Below are 18,003 nucleotides of genomic sequence, written 5' to 3'. Positions count from 1 at the left end.
TCTAATGACAAGTCTACACTGTGGGATTTGAAATTTTCATGGCGGTTCGTCTGTAGATGGTTGTATTTGTTGCGGTGTATAGACTGGTAGAAGTTCACCAACGTTTCAGAGGTCCTTGCTGCCTCCATCACTGCCCTGATGATGGAGGCCATAAGTACCTCTGAAACGTTGGTAAACTTTTACCAAACTACACGGCGCAACAACCCATAATACAGCCATCTTCAAGTCTACACAGTGTTAAACCAGAAGTCGAAAGAAGACATGTTTCCCGCCAAGTGACCCTCAAGTGTGATAAAAGTATAAAAATATTTTCTGCAGTAACCGTACACTATTTCTGTTCTTGTGACTTCATTCGTTTTGGTACTTATTGTACACAAATGTATAGGTTAATTCCATTTTCATACACTATGTTTCCTTTTAATGTTAATATATATTACGTCGATCGCGGTCTTATCGCTGCTGACAAACGATTTCGAGGAATGTATCGCCTGCGTCTTTCATTCAACCCCAATATGGAAGCGATGCGTTCCTCACAGGAAACCACACGGCGTCACAACACAGAAGACCACGACTTGACGTCTTCAGTGTCGTGAGAATTTAAAATCTTAAATGCAATACGGTAATTCATGATGTTATCTACAATTTGTACTCTTATCTATTATATGGTAAGCAGTGTTTGAGAAATTTTATAAACTTTCATCTATGATTAAATGTAAAATGCCAAGTAGCGGTTATAGAGAACCGGTAAGACCACAATCAAAACAAATTAAGGCGCCTTCCAAAGGCCATCGAAATCTATTTAAATGTTTTTGGAGATAAAACGTGGTAATATAAAAATATTATCTTCCTATTATGCGTTCACTTTGTGGTAATAAGACGCAGTCTAAAATTTCAAATTTACTAATGATACGTGTTGCCAAAATTATTCATAAACAATGCAATACCTGGACTTTCGACTTTAATACAGGACTGCGCGCTTACAACAACTTTATTTAAGCATTGTATAAAAAATAGAATATTTTAACTCCAGAATTGTTTGTCGTTAAGTGTGAACAATGTTGAAGAGCTGTAAAACTTAATTCATCGCTTTTTATAGAACGGATGTGCAAAATATGTTTCCTTTTATAACAAGTTTCATGCTCTAGCTACCATATAAAGAGAACTCAATTCCTCGACAAAGGACAACCAACATCCATCACCACCTGCAGGCCCGGGGCATTAACAAGTGACAGGTAAAAAGAAAGCAAACGCGACTTGATACTTGTGATCCTTGCACTCGACTGTCATTAGCCGGTGGATCATCAATTTTGTGGAGGTGACATAATGCCACTCGTTTATTACAGTCCCTATCTACAGCTACGGTGCCTGCTAATCTTATACGAACCACGACTGGTGACTAATTACAAATGATCTGACCTGACGGCATGCTTTTTTAACGACAATTGCTCCAGCAATTCCTATTCTTTGCCGAACATCGCAGTACAGCTGGTTAGGATTCAGGTGATACAAAATTCCAAGCATGAGCCTCGAAGTACCTTAAACAAGATACGATAATTTTCAACCACTGTTATCTGATGCTATGCAGCTTTAAGCGGCTGAAGGTTTCGTCGAGTATCCAAAGAAGCAGTAAGCCTACAGACACTGTGTGTTTAAAACAAAAGAGTAGTAACTCCCAGTCACGTGAGCATGATTTGGCAATATTTTCCCGACAACCACTGGTAATAAAGAGTTCGCCTTCCTGGAATACTTCAACACCCTCAGCACTACAAACATGATGTAAATGTAAAGTGAATTTAACAGATGCGTTATTTAATGTCGAGTTTTAAATTCGTTCAATGATATTTTTAAATACGCTACTACTAAGTGTAATTTCATTAGGAAAATGTATCAGACCGATATACAAAACCGGTCTGAAAGACTTAAGACAGTTTCACTTCAGAGGTACAGTAGAACGTTTCGAACAAAGGCCCATCTTCTACGAGTAATACAGACAATGCAACAATGGACCTGTGCTTCAGTGGAGACTCCTTCCAATTACAATTATTATTATTATTATTATTATTATTCCATCTATTCGCCATTTTACAGGTTATTTACTTCTGTGTAGCCGAGACAAACTTTGCCCCTGAGGTACATATTGCAGCAGCTAATTCTGAAATACATTTTGTTTTTTTAATACGTGTTGCATGCATTAAACAGATTTCGCATGGGACATTATATATTTTACATGAGCGTGTTTCGAATGATGTATGATGTTCCTAGAATGATAGTTTTCTGAAGTTCCCTGATGTCGTGTTCACCCGGGATGTTGACCAAATATTTTTTAGTGACTAGGAGACAGTTCCAGTTGCTCCTATAATTATTGGGATTACTTTTGATATTACTATCATTATTATTATTACGTGTGCATTTTCGTCATGGTTACAAACAAACTCCTCATGCGTATCGGGATCATCTCGCTTCACGCACGGTTTAGTACAGAACGGCGCAGAGCGGTGGACGTGTGCTGGGAACGCACTTAAAGTAAGCAGTCTTGTTGAAGACATCGACAGCTGCGAGTGAAAATATTTATCTCCACACGCATCCGTTCTTTACAGATTGACTCTTGTCTATGAAGGATAAAAAAACATTCTGTTTCTGCGATTCTATGTCACGTCGAGAAACAACGAAGTTTAAGCTCCAAGTTCTTTTACATCCGACGATACGTGATATCACCCCTGAACGCATTATGATAAATAAATTTTCTATTACTGCAATTCTGATTCACTTTTTTAAATTCAGCCTCGTCATATCCAATACCGAGAAGGTGAAAACCAATATGATAATTTCGATAGAGTACCGATATGAAAATAAAAAAAGGTTCCGGTAAACCACACCGGCCTATACCGGAAATGATTGGACTGAGAATCTGATTCAGGGTAACTGAGATGCATCCAGCACGATCTTTCTAACTTCTAATCCCATTTGCCACTACGTATCGCTCTGAGAGGTCCGCTCTTCTGCAATGGTCAACTTGAAAATGAAGTCAACATAATGGAAGTTCATGACTTCAGATGTGCACTGGATGTAACAACACCTCTTACCTGCAAGCTAGTCAAACATGAGTGGTATCAACCATAACAATGAGAAATTCATCGGAGAAATGTTATTTATGATGCATTTTCGTTGTTTGATTAACAAATCTAATGTGCAATAAAACTGAAATACGATCAGTGTACAGTTTTGCTCAACAAATAAATGACGAAACAGAATACAAAACAAAGACTAATTGCCATTTTCTTTCTGTCTATTGCTGTGGTTCATAACCTATTTGAAAAACAGATTTCACTAACTATAAAAGAAGAATGCGTAATTTTGGTTTTATGGTTTAGTGTAGGGACGTCAGTGCCAAAGAAGTAAAATTCATTGATAATTAAATAATTCCAATCTACTTATTTACCTCAAGTATTACACTGAATCTTTCGCATTTTGGTGCAGAATATAAAAATGATTAAGTACGCTCTCCTTTCTAATAAAACGATTTAATTGACATTGGTGTACACCCCCTGGAATATTATTAAATCTATAAAATACGGAAATTTCTCAAAACCCTCTACTTCAAGGGAGGAAAAATTAGACTTCGGCAGCTGTAGGCAGGGGCGTACATCAAACATCATTAACCCCAGACGTCACTGCAGATATGGTCAAAGGTCAAATTACAAATTCTGGCGCCAGTGCTGTAAGACTGTTACACGTTGCGAGTACTTGGTAACTATGGCGAACCATCAAAGTATGTGAAAATGGACTAGGTGTAAAGCGGACACAGCTTCTGTGTAGAAGTCTCAACTAAATAAACAAAAAAGATGGTTGTCCTCTAGGTTGTAGCATCGTGTACGCTGGTAGAAGTTTACCGACGTTTCAGAGACAGCAAGTACCTCAAAAACGTCAATAAGCTTCTACCAGACTACACGTCGCTATAACCCAGAAGACAACCAACCATTTTCGTGAAAACCTCCAATCCTAATTATCAAAGCATACGTTCTACGTTCTCTACTATCGCGCCTTTGATAATTACAACTCGAAACAGAACCATACATGTAGTGTAATTCTGATTACGGACGAAGAGTGCTGAACATTTTGCCGTTCCCCTGAAGACTCCTTCTTGAGGACGAGAGTGCCATCAGCATGCTCTTCTCATAACGTCAGCCTTCTAGTCATGTGCACGAACCAATTCTCATACCCCCCCACCCCCTCCCCATATTCTAGTAGAATCGATTTTCAATAATTACCACTGCACCTCCCATCTTGTCGATATAATTTTCACAGATTTACTTCACCACTCTCTGGAACAGCGACTCTCGATATTTGCATGAAGCACAACCCGCCAATTTTATGTGCAATAATAAAGTCCGTACCAGAACAGTTTGTCGCAGTGTCCTTTCAGCTCTTCGACACGTTCTTCCTAACTGCGATTTCTTTTTGCTATTTCTGTCGGCTTAAATAAAACTATACTTATGCGACCGTACAAAGATCCTTGATTTCTTAATTTAATCATCGCATCCAGGGAATGCTTCTCAGCCTTAAAAAGCCTAGTGCCAAAACTCAGTCATCGATACACAGCCAATATCTGTCACGCATGTGAAAAGGTCAAAATAAAAGTTCTGCCGGCGGCGACTTCGGTAGCAAGAAATTCAAACGAGGCTAATGGCGAGTCAGGCTGTCGGTTTGTTTTTCTCTAAATCTTTGTAAACGGTCTTATATAACTTTCTTTGTTACGGGCTTTATCGGTAGTTTGTTTTTAAAAAGCTTTAAAAATCTTAAAACCAAAAAAATCAAAACGTTTCGAAGGATGGGCCTTTCATCGTTTACATGTAAACGGGAGAGAAGCCGGCGGTACACAGAACTATTTTCGGTCTTGTCATGAAGCGATTGCTGGATGGGGGGTCCTTATATATTTTTATGTGGAACTAATATCAATGATGAGCCGGGATAGCTCAGTCAGTATAGTGACTAGCTACGGGCTGGACGACCGGGGTTCGATCCCCGACGGGGGCAGAAGATTTTTCCTCTAGCCTCTGCGTCCAGACCGGCTCTGGGGCCCACCCAGCCTCCTCTACAATGGGTACCGAGGTCCTTTCCCGGGGGTAAAGCCGGCCGGGGCGTGATGCTGACCACTCACCCCCATCTAGTGCTGAGGTCAAGGAAGAGAGGAGCTATACCTCCCCCACCCAAGTGCCCACATGGCGTATAGTGGGACAGCTTTACTTTACTTTTATATAAATGTTTGAAACACAAAAGTAAACTTCCACACAAATGACCAAGTCCTGGTACTTTGCAAATTGTTAGTCAGTCATAAGTTCTTATCAAGTCATATTCTTGTAAAGTAATAGAAATAACAGATTATTTAATGATGGTGTAAAAAGCATCTAATAACTGTATGAAACATGTCCAGTAACTATACATTTGTGAAGACTTAATTTCATAATACAGAGAAATTTTGTGATTTTCTTTATGAATAAATAAATAAATGAGGATTCCAAAAATGTATGGTGATTTGGATTTCAATAAAATCTACAGATTTTATTAAATCTTGAATATGAAAATTTCCAAAAGTGGCCAGTAACTACACAGTTCCCCCTTTTATATCTAACTTCATACAAAATTTCATGGCATAAAATCCATACAAAATTTCATCCCGATATGTCCAGCAATTCTCAAGTTTAATCATGCTGACAGACATACAGACAGAACTGGTCGGCCATATATGCATTAATTTCATGCACTTTGTGCCACGACACACATAACTTATGAATGAACCAGCAAGACTCGGCATAAAGCAACGACTACCCATGTTTTACGCTGGGCTTGTAGTCCTGGGGTCCCGGGTTCGATTCCCAGTGGTGCGCGGATTTATAACTCGTGTTGGCAAGGCCGTGGTCCAGGTATCACGGAGTTTTCCTCCGGGGCTTCCCCAGTTTCTCCGTGGCATCCCAACAACTACTCCATTTTCATCATCATTAGATACGAAACACACAGAAGAAGGCAATGGCAAACCATTTCTGGATCACTTGCCGAGGAAACATATGAACAGGTCCCTATCAGAGGGAACTTGTTCATAATGCCACCAGGGGTCGGCTCCGACCCGATGGTACAAAAAAAATGTTTTGATAAGAAAAGACACTGTTACAAATCAAACTGAATAATGACTTTTCTAAACAGTAAACACAATATTTAATATATGCAAACATGCAAATAAATTGCATAACAAAAGTCTTCTTTCAAATTTCTATTTATACAACTGACACTGATTAGAAAAGACATTTCAGATTAAATTTTCTCTCTTACCTGTGTGAACGTTAGCTGCAGATGCAACGGATGCTGCAGTTTCTCTGGTCGTAAGTGCTGCTGCTCCCTGAACATTGACATCTTGTAACAACACCTCTTCTCCTCTGTTCTTCACGTACTGCCAGTCTTCACGAAGCTTCTTTATTTTTTCCTGAAAATTTGGGTTAAAGTTCACACATTACAACACAAATATGCACTAAATATCATACAGTTTTATACAAATATAATATTCTGTTCATGGAAACTGAAAACGTACTCACCTGTAATTCTACAGACACAAGATGCTTTTCACCTTCACATTCCTTTTCCAAGTTTGTGAAGTTTTCCAATGCCTCTTTTACTTCAGTCTCATGGTCATAGACAGAATTCTAGAAGATGAACAAAGAATTATGGCAGCTTCGACACAGGACATTCCCCTCATTCGCTTCGACTACGTAAGCTCACGTATCAACATTATATTTAGAAGTCGAAAGATCACGCATGTGACTTAATGTGGGTTTCACACTGATAAAACAGTTGAATGTGAATGTCTAACCTGGTTTAAATTCAGTGAACAGACTATGCTGTAACCATCCATCTCCAAGAACACATTTTTTCTTGCTAGAACTTCAACTCATCATTACTTTCCACCTCATACTTATCGAGTAAAATGAATTCGCCATTAAAGCATTAAACAAAGACATGACTTCGACAACCGCAAGGTGATCTGATACAAATATACAGCATATTTAGAAGGGAATAACAGAAAGAATTATCCTTGTGATCAGCTTGTTGCAAGGCCTCTATCTATACACAGGACAGCACGACACAGAAAGACACGGACAAACATCCATGCCTTGAGTGGGTAACAAAATATTCATATATTTTCTAAAAATTTCCTTAGTATCTTGTAACAAGCTAATATAAGGAAAAGTCAACACTTTTAGCACTGCAACCAATCCCTGAAGTGGTAGAACTCCAACTTGTAAGATAATCTATACGCTTTCTCAGGGCCCAGATGACAATTTATCCCAGGATTTTGAAGACAAACAGCCTGAGTGAGTGTCTTGCTGGTGTACCATGTGTGCTGCCGCATGAACACTAACAAAGACAAGAATAAGAAAATGCCAAATTTCATGTGGCATAAAAAGGTATGTTTCATTTATATATGATGCCTGTTTGTTGTCTTGGTATATGAATTTGCATTACTATTGAAACCATGTGTGCATCTGAAAGATTGCAGAAACTTGGGCAGTACTTTGTTCTAAAATACTTTCTTAAACCTGACTGAAATTCACACAAATGTTGTATAAGACACAACATTTTTATTTTTATGAACACCTATTCAAGACAGTTCTTTTTCAGGTGAATACTTAGCAAGATATGGCAAAAAACTATTGTTAATACTAAATTAAAGTAAATTAAACTTAATATAACAATTTCAATTTCACACAAGTGCAGTAATCAAGAGTCATTAAAATGTCATCAAAGTACAGGGCTAGTCTAAATGATGTTCCCGATTTCAAAGACATGCTACTCACGTTTAATGAAATTCAGATGCACAAAATTGGTACCGATGGAAAGAGAAACTCTCAACTCAAAATATACCTCAACATAATTTAGAGTATATGTACCATCCTGTGTTAAATATAAATCTGTCCCATAATTTGGGTACTGTTACATTCCATCTGATCACGGATTCCTGGTGATGAACTTCAGAAATTCTGCCTTGCCTTCATAGTATTAAACATAAACCTCCCCTTTGTCGTCTCTGCTGTCTTGAGGAGCCTTTATATGACATTCATGAGTGCCTTCTGACAAAACAGATAGGATATATTTGAAAGCACATGGACTGGCATAATAAAACTTACAAACACATTCAGGAACTTAATAAAGTCAGAACTGTACAAACATTCAGTGATTTTTAATTTGAACCAAACTTACCTTTACCATGAATCTAGTTCAAACAAAACATTTTATGAAAGACTCTCGGGTTACAAGCCGTGTCAGGTGGTTGAATGGTGGATAAACCATTCAGCCACCTGATGCGGCTTGTAACCCGAGAGTCTTTCATCAACTTCAGTCGCTGCGAAAGCTTCACTTTATACAATACATTTGATGTTTTCATTGTTTATGTCTGTCCTTATATGAATTCTAAAATTCACTAGAGCACAGTGTCACAGTGGAAATGAAGTGACTTACTGTTAATACTGTTTGGTTATAGATGGAAACTTGCAAAACAAATTGATAAGTACAGTAATGTACAGAGCAATCCTTTCTGGTTACAATTACATGACATGTCATGTGTGCATGTTATGGTTGCCTATAATTGAATGCAAAATTTTAACATAATGAATTGGTGTTTTTTGGAGAACACGCCACGTCCCATGTAAACAAAACGTTCAAACAGCTCAAAGAAACATGTTAGGCAAAATGTCTGTAAGTCAGTCAGTACAGGTTATGTGTGACAGTTCTCACTGCAGAACAAAAATGTGTGTGAGTAGATATGCTTGAGAATTAAGATGAAGGATTACACACATTATCTGAAATAGAAGATAATGTTGTCATCTTTTAGCCTGATGTAACTCCACAACTTTAGGCAGATTGTCTGTAAACCATTAATAATTTTCTGGAGCATAGTATGGAAAGAGAGTGGAAAAAAATTTTCCACTTAGTTTTTCAGATATTAGTCGTCAGAATCAATTATTTAAACCATCTGAATCTGCAATACAGTTGGGTCCTGTACTTAGATTTTCACTGTTTGAGTTCAAAGTACAACTTCAGCCTTCTAGGATAAACTGCATTGAATGTTGAAAATATCCGGAAATTTGGCAAACAGTACAGTTGTCATATTCACCCTGAAGATGACAACTGCAATGCTTGCCAATACATTAACCTTAGAGCAGTAACTAAATTTTACGTTTACATTTACACTTTCAGAATGCATAGTCAGCTATAACTCATCTTCCTTACCATGATGTTGTCTATAACCCTCTTCTTCTCCTTGTCAGGAAGTTCCTTGCTTATGTTGATTCTTGTTTTTGTCTCCATGACCCAAGCAATTACAGCATCCAAATGACTTGTATATTTCTTCAGGGACAACAATTTGCATTCTATGTATTCATGGTGGTCTGATAAATTAGATGAAGCCTATAAACAAGAATTTCAGTTTATAACAGTAAGGAGAGTAGGATAAAAGAATGATCACAAAACACTAAAAGTGCGGGCCCATTATGAATTATGAGAAGGTAAAAATAATTAAACAAATTAATCAATCTAAACTTTTTCAGGAGATAATAAATATAATGTATCTCACATACCTTCTCCATTGTAGTGCTAAGATTCTTTAACTTTTCAAAACTTTGTATCTGCTTATATTTATGAAATTTTTCCATTTCTTGCTTTTTCTCAGCTAATTCTTCCTCACATGCCTATAAAGAGCAGAAAAATGACTTCAGTTACAAATCTAAGATCCAAATTAAAAAGATCACTCAATTATAAATCCTTCTTCATCCTGTTGTCATCAGCTAAGTACATCACCTTATAATTATTCACTGACTCAATTAATTAGTCAACTTCTCAATAACCAACCACGAGTGACACATAATTAGTAAGTGTTCAACAGGCTACAGAAAACACTTCAAAAGCAGTTAAAATGAAGAAAATAAAAGAGAAATGTATACCTGAATTGCATATAATAGATACTGATGACAAGTTCACTCACTTAACAGCAAGTTTCCATCTCATGTACAAATTTTCTAATCTCACACTGAGACTTGCCTGAAGGTTCCCCTTCAAAACAACCATTCGAAAGGAAAACAAAAACACGCCGGATGCCACGCCGGCCACAACGTTTTATAAAACCCTACCATTTAGTTTACAATACTATTTATATCACTTGGCAAACACCTCACAGAGACACTACAGAGTTAGTTTCCCTCTTGTCTAAACCTATCGCCACATTCTCCCATATCCTAGTGTACAGTTCTTATTTTACTTGGCACAATGACAAGAATGAATATCCAAACCATCACTAAGCGTTAAAACATGGGATCACATCCAAGCCATTAACAAATTGTCACCACAAAATGTTCACATTGCTTGAAACTGAATTAAAATTTTAAGCAATGAAGTTATAAATATGTTGCATATTCTAGTCAGTACTCCAGACTTCAGAAAGGTCCATTATAAAATAAAGTCTTAATTGTGACAGACCTACACAATAATCTCTGCACAATAAATAAAGAGGTATAGCATTCACTTGCATTTTGTAGTTTAGGTGATAAAATTCTCTTATGCATAAATTTGGGCACACAATGGCTAATAATTTATTTATTTATTTAGTTCTTTTGAAACAATCCACCCCTTCAAAATGAGATGAGTATACATGTTTTCAATTTCTTTCTCAAATTTATCATTTGGTTGATACCAATGTTTCCAGAACTTAAAATGTCTGTGGGCAGTAATGTGTGGACATCTCCAAAGTTTTGAATACCAAATTCATTTTAAAGGTCTCAAAAATTACATCATAGGCAGACATAAAAGAACATGTAGATATTCTCTATTTCTAGTAACTAATCGGTAACATTAACTGTCAATAACAATGCCAACCAAAACTCTCTTCAATCCACAGAACACAATTCAGAACAACTGTGAGGAAACAAAGACAATGTTCAGACATACCTTTACCATACTAAGCCTGACAGCAAGGGACATATCATCTGAAGTATTAGCTGTTGACTCCAGTAAAGCTTTGACTTGATCCAAACAAATCTGGGTTGAGTCCAGAAAGTGTTTAGCTTCATCCTTCAGACTGGCAACAGCCTCCATGGCAGTGATCCTACCACAAAAGGAATCTAATTTAAATTCTGTCTGACAAATAACACTACATCCAACACAACAAAAGCATTTCCATCCTTGCAGATGAATGAATGTCTTCTGGGTTGTAGTAATCTGTCTTTGATGTTAATATTTCTTGGTGAAACCTAATAGTGGTCTTAATAAACACAGAGGAAATAAACTGCTAATTAACTACATATACACTGCTGAACTCTGCATGAACTCAGGACTTCACTGCAAATATATATATATATTACTATTATCTCATTTATATTTTGTGATTGTGTATTATTATTTGTTGCAGATACATTTTATCATCTTGCAGACCTCACATTAAGTTATGACGTGTATAAACGTAACATTTCGGGTTCTCACAGCAGTGAGTATAAAGATGGCTGCCTTCTGGGTTGTAGCACCATGTAATCTGGTAGAAGTTTACCAACACCTCAGTGGTACTTGCTGCCTCCAACATTACAGCCCTTAATGACAGGAACTTGTAAAACATTGGTAAATTTCTAACAAATTATATTGCATCACATCCAAGAAGTCAATATCTTGTTAATTAGCAGTTTATTTCCTGTGTGTTTTAAGACCACTACTAGGCTTCATCTAGATTAGGCCACCTAAGAAATGTTACCATCAAAGACAGACTCAAAGGTACAAATGCAATTCAAATCATAAACATACAGATACTAACAAAATACAGTAACAACTGAAAGTGCTACAAATTCTTTGTATTGCTTCTCACTTATTTCAAGCACCAAAATTGTTGGTACCATACAAGTGAAATCAGACAGAGAAAATTAATATTCCATGTGTTCATAAGAATATGGGCCCTTAAAAGAAATTGACAAAGACAAAGAATAGTCAGTTGCACTCTCACTACAAAATTCATTAATAATTCCCACTTCTTTCATCAACCACATCAGTATTACTGTGTGTTTGAGTCTATAAATGTCTTAACTCCTATTTTCATCCTTATATCAAATCAATACATTTACACTATGCATATTTATGAACTTATAATAGCAATAAACATAGAGAAATACCACAGAAAAAAGTATGTTAATATAAACTACTGTTAAGTGGTCCCACTGTAACAGCTTTTGCAGCTAATTCACACACACACTGCACAACAGTTTAACCACTTGCAAACAGCTGTGTTATGAAGCGAGAGGGGAGTGGGAGTTCAGCTCAACCCAGTACTTAAGTGGAAAAAAAGAATGAAGTTTTTTGTGCCAGCTACAGACATGCACATGTGCTGTCATCAATTCAGAGGATCACATAAACACGGGATTGGTCGATCAAAGAAACAAGCATGACTAGCTTCCATGTTACATAATAATGCCTGTGGGGGTGGGGGTGATGGAATCCTGCTTACGACCCATTGGTGTTGCTTACTTTGCTGGAGGTTCAGATTCACCAGACCTGAACTCATTTTCATCCTTAATTTCTAACAACCATTCATTACTGTCCATTCGCAGAAATTTCTTGTATTTTACTGATCTGATCTTGTTTAAAGTCTTATACACTAAAGGCTTATTGGACAATGGACAGTTCAGAAGATAAAGCAAAGCCACAGTACTGACCTGTCATGTCTACATTTTACAGTTTTTTCTGACCCATCTCATCTACATATCAAATCCAAAACCTTCGTTAATTTCTGTGGCTGTAGTTTGAATCAGTATAAAGTTTTATGTGACACCTTCGATTATTTTGCATTTTTGATACCATTAAATATTAGAATGTTCAACTAAAAACAGCATACCACCATACAATCACCATTTCAGTAACACTCACAGTTATAAATAAACATGCTCAAAAACTTAGTTTAAAAAAAAGATTCATTACGTGGTCTGTCATTAGTTCTGCAACACATCTTTGTTTTGTATAAAGTGAAGCTTTCACGGCGAACAAAGTTGAAGAAAGACTTTCGGGCAACACGATGCTAATACCTGCCATCCGCCGCCATTTCCCATCGGTGAGCACGCTACATAGGACCAGTTCCTTTTCGCAACTGCCCTGAGAATGAAAGCAGAGATGGCTCTCAAAATGTTAGCAGAAGAAATGGTTTATTCATCATTCAGCCACCTGATGTGGCTTGTTGCCCAAGAGTCTTTCATCAAATCTTTATTTTCATCATCAGAATGATCATTTGGTTCTTATTCAGAACTTATATCCATGCTTCCACTTAGTTTACAGTAAAAGCTAAATCATGTGTTCCAGATCATTTACTTGAACTTGTGCCTACAAGACTATCAAAAATTTCTGTATCTCTCATTTAATATGAAATCAAACTTTATGCATATAATTCACACAAATAAATTCATATTCTAAAACTTTCTTATGCAAACCCATGTTTAATACTGATGAGAAAAAACAGAGCACAGAACTGCATCACTGATAGCGATATCTTGCATATTTATTGTGTTAAGGGGCAATGGGGATGGAAGGGGTTATGTTTGTTATTTAGAAACAAACATTCTGCCTCAGGCTGCTAATAACTTTGAGATGACAAATGAGAAAGATCGCCACCCATAAGTTTGGATGATACAGCACAATAACATCAAATTATGTAACTATTAGAAAGGTATGGGATACACAACTGATGTTATGTAGTATCAACACAAGACTTAACACTAAATAACCAGGTAATTGATTTTTAAAAGAGATACCTGTACTGCATGTGTAAAAAGGCTGATTAGTTAGTTAATTACTTTAATAACAGTAATTTTTTTGTTAAAATATGTGATTTTTAAGTTTATGGCTAAAAAGACATAACAAAAGCTTGCTAATGTAATTCATAAGCTTTATTTTGAAGTTCAAGCATTTCATGTCTATTCATATAGTGGTCTTGCAGGTGGTTACCAATGTTTTAGAGGAACATACTGCCTCCATCCATTCCTCTGAAACATTAACCACCTATAATACCACATGATGTCACAAGCCAGGAAAAAACAACCTTAACTCTCACCACTATGAAAACTTTAAGTCTCATATGTCACATCTGTTCCTGACATGGGCACAGCCAGTGGTCAAATAAGAAGAAAAACGAATAAGTACAGTTTCAAACAAGTTCACAAGAAATGAATTAACTACATCTGTACTCACTTATCCCTTCTTGTGGTGAGCTCTGCTAGAACAGCCTGCCATCGATGCCGCAAATCATCAACCATCAGCTGGATATTTGTGCTTTCTGGTGGTTGTGTTTGCCCAACAATTTCACGACTTGCTATTCCAATGTTCTTCATTGTTCTTCAAAATTATAGGAGAGGAATGTAAATACATGCAAGACAGCAACACACCATATAAAAAGAACCAAACAAAATATACCAGTCAGAATAAGAGAAAATGTAAAGCTCATAAATCAGAAGACTATATTCTGTTATGCTGATTCCACATCAGATATTTGCCAACCATATTCATGGGCATCTGAACTGCCTCTAAAACTTTTTGTACAAAACTCAGTGTTTGATATGAGACTGTCATGGTAAAGATGTTGATGTTGGTATTCTGGGCTGTAATATCATGTGGACTTGCAGGTAGATACCATCATTTCAGATAAACGTACCATCTTCAGGACTCAAGAAGGAGACAACATCAACACACAGATTTCTGGCTAAGCTAAGGCAACAGTTGCCCTTAAAGGTCACATGCCTAGAAAAAACAATGTAGTCCAGTGGTGGGTGGAGGCATATAGACAAAGGGCTTACATTATTATATTTTGATGTGGTAAAGCCAGTAACCAAATTTTTTAAAAAAAAACTAAGACCATCCAATGCATATTATCCCTATGATGAATCAGTTAAGAAAAAATCAAGCATGAAGACTCTTGATTCCCTTATTTTGCTTATATCCAAACAATGACACACACAATATGGCAGTCTGTTCCAAGAACCATTTTCCTGGGGTAAACTGTGTCCAAGAAGGTGAGCATTGGGCAAGGTAAATGGAGGCAACAGGAGATGGGGGGGAATACCATAGCATGGCCAGAAGAGGACAGGTATAGCTCAGACATGCAAGACAGAGTAAAGAAACAGCCCTTGGGGACCAATAGGAAGATCACCAGACATATGGAATAAGTGTAGATGGATGCAGTGAAGGATAAAAAATAAAATATACATGGAGAAAAAACTAAGAGGGCTACAGACTAAATAACATAAGAATTGGCAGAGAGGAAATAAGAAACTGGCTGGGACTAGGACAATGTCCTGAAAAGGTCAGTGCGTGGGGTAGTGGTATCTCTGAAATCTGTCAGACTACATGGCACTGCAACCCAGAAGACAAAGATGGCTGTCTTCTGGGTTGTTGCACTGTGTATTCTGGAGGAAGTTTACTAACATTTCAGAGGTCCTTGCTGCTCCATCATCAGGACATCAAGGACCTCTGAATGTTGGTAAACTTCTACCAGACTACACAGCGAAACAATCCAGAAGATAGCCATCTTTGTCTTTGTTCTTGGCAACCTTCCTTGAGACCAGTGTTCTGCAACTGGTGTGCCATCACGAGATTTCAGGTCTGCTGCAAATTTTTATAAACAATTACATATTCGCACACTATAGTTATAAAAGGCAGTATCTTTTATATAAATATATATAAAATTAGAATTCATAATACACACAAACATATACACTCTTGTTCATCATACATTGTTTTATTCTAGTGAGGTGCTCTCAAATATTATAAATGACCCAAACGTTTTTAAAATGAATAATGTACAGGATATACAGGTATGGAATATTTATGTACTTCACTGTAAATACAACCTTTCCATTATATTTCAAATAACAATAATCCCAACACACAATCATATAATAATTAAACTTTATCATACAGGAATAGGGGACTTTAGTCCCCATTCTCTTGGATGAACTTTAATTCTGGGATCAACAGTTTATCACTATGCTAATGCAACAACAACCAGCTGGATCATGCGTAAAATGTAATGTGTGCTTGATAAAGGTTAATGTACCTGTGCTTCATGGTGACTTGCTTCTCCAGGTCTTTCTGTTTTGCTTTTGCTTCAGAAAGTGGTAGATCGGCATTCTGCCATTCAACAATTATTCTCTCAGCAGTGCTTAACCACTCTCCAAATGCCTGACAGTTATTATGAAGGTTACGCCATGTATCCATACATTTTAACCATCGGCTGCAAATTTGAATATTTATTACATTTAATTTTATATTTATTATATACATCACTTTAAATTTCAATAGTCTGTTGTAATAAACAAATGTTAGACAAAATAATAAGTGAATTCAGACTGAATTAAACTGCACAGAAAAGGAGAAGAAAATCAGAAACAGATCACCATTCCATTTCTTATCCTAAATGATACTCATAACTGCAATAATTCTTCATACTATACTAAATCATCAACAGCAAGTTAACAGAAGACATACAGTTTTTCAATTAATTCAGTTGCCATGAAATTTCAAATCTTCCAAGGACATTAATATATGTTTATAACAGCTACAGATATTTTAATTTTTAAATTCAAACAGCCTAGAACAAAGGTAGGCCTGTACAAATTTCCTGTAAATTAGGGAGACACATTCAAGAACTAGAAGTCAGTATATTAATATACTAATACAGGAGAAGTTTGATATAACTAGTATGGCCTATAACAACAAGAACACTTTTATGATAATTTTTTTATGCACAGTTAATGTAATAATATTAAATATAAATATATTTTTCAATTGTAATGTGAGTTAAATTTAATTACTTTTGATGCAATGAGTGTTTCACTTTCTACAAATGTTGGATTGTCATTTACTTTTCGCAAAATGAGTCTCACCATTTTCTGCAGCCATATAAAATTATATTTTGAAATGTAACTTAGACACTACTACTACAGCCAGCTGCATCCCACTGACAGCACATTACTATCACCAATGATCATTTTTAAATGAAAAATACTCAATTATTTTACAGTTGCCAACTACTGTTTCATTCATCTGTCAAACAATACATTTCATTCACTTTGTGATATGACTCAAGAATACAAACAGAAATTAACATGAATGTTAACACACTTGTATATCTACCATTCACATAGTAGTAATGGGCGTAATGCAGCAATTTGTCTCCAGAGAATCACAGACACTTCTGCAGTGACATGACATATGGAAATGAAAGGAGTAATTTGACAAATTAAGATGTTTTCTGCAAATTGTAACATGGACTTCTGATTAACAAAGTTGATATGAATCCACCCCTCCAGAACTGCCTCTCAGTTACACTCACAACAAATCATGCTCAATAAATTGCCTTTGTTTTTGACAATACAAATGGTTTTATTCTTTGCATCTGGTGATAAAAATCATAGCACAACTTCCTTTGGAGGGGAAATAAAGCCGACAGGCCCATGTCGTAGATTTACGGCATGTAAAAGAACCTTACGAGCATGATGCGATATGTTTCGTAAGCAAAATTGAGCGGCCATTTCTCACGTAAGTCTCCTGATTAACTGCCAGATGGCTCTGGCAGTCAAATCGGGATTGAGTAGAAATTGTGCAGAGTCAGTGGGCTGGTCACTCACTACTCATAAATGCACACTTCAGACCAAGAAACCTCCGAAAAAAGAAGGCGGCGAAAACCCACAACCAGGTTGTAGAGCTGAGAAACAACAACTCTTTGCGTCTGTTAATCTTTCACTACTGAATTAATGCTTGTTATTCTCTGCAACTGACAGACATTCAACACTTGAATTGAATGTTCATCCTTACTATCAGCCCCTTGCAGGAGGAGAATCAATGCTATTTTCCTTTATCTTCTTTACGTGGAGTGTGCTACAAAGATTAGCATTGTGGGTTACAGTGATTTAGCAGTTAATATAGCAAACCTCTTAGGTGTTT

General features: G+C 36.6%; 1 protein-coding gene across 12 annotated transcripts in view; it reads right to left on the bottom strand.

Moving 5' to 3' along the window:
* Dys (Dystrophin) overlaps positions 1-18,003 on the bottom strand; it is a 609,234-nt gene that overhangs the window by 465,563 nt on the left and 125,668 nt on the right. For all 12 annotated transcript variants that reach the window (XM_087346495.1, XM_087346492.1, XM_087346499.1 and 9 more), the window contains 7 exons: positions 16,115-16,291; positions 14,254-14,397; positions 10,987-11,143; positions 9,624-9,734; positions 9,277-9,453; positions 6,585-6,692; positions 6,325-6,475 (listed from right to left, as the gene is read on the bottom strand). In XM_087346495.1, coding sequence (XP_087202621.1) covers positions 6,325-6,475; positions 6,585-6,692; positions 9,277-9,453; positions 9,624-9,734; positions 10,987-11,143; positions 14,254-14,397; positions 16,115-16,291 — 1,025 coding nt within the window. The remainder of the gene's footprint in view (positions 1-6,324; positions 6,476-6,584; positions 6,693-9,276; positions 9,454-9,623; positions 9,735-10,986; positions 11,144-14,253; positions 14,398-16,114; positions 16,292-18,003) is intronic.

Source organism: Zootermopsis nevadensis, unplaced genomic scaffold (genome assembly GCF_977971745.1).
Source record: "Zootermopsis nevadensis isolate Lab colony 2312 unplaced genomic scaffold, Znev_1.0 Znev_ptg000010l, whole genome shotgun sequence".
In the NCBI taxonomy this organism is placed as follows: Eukaryota; Metazoa; Arthropoda; class Insecta; order Blattodea; family Termopsidae; genus Zootermopsis; species Zootermopsis nevadensis.
This window is presented reverse-complemented; position numbering and strand designations above follow the sequence as displayed.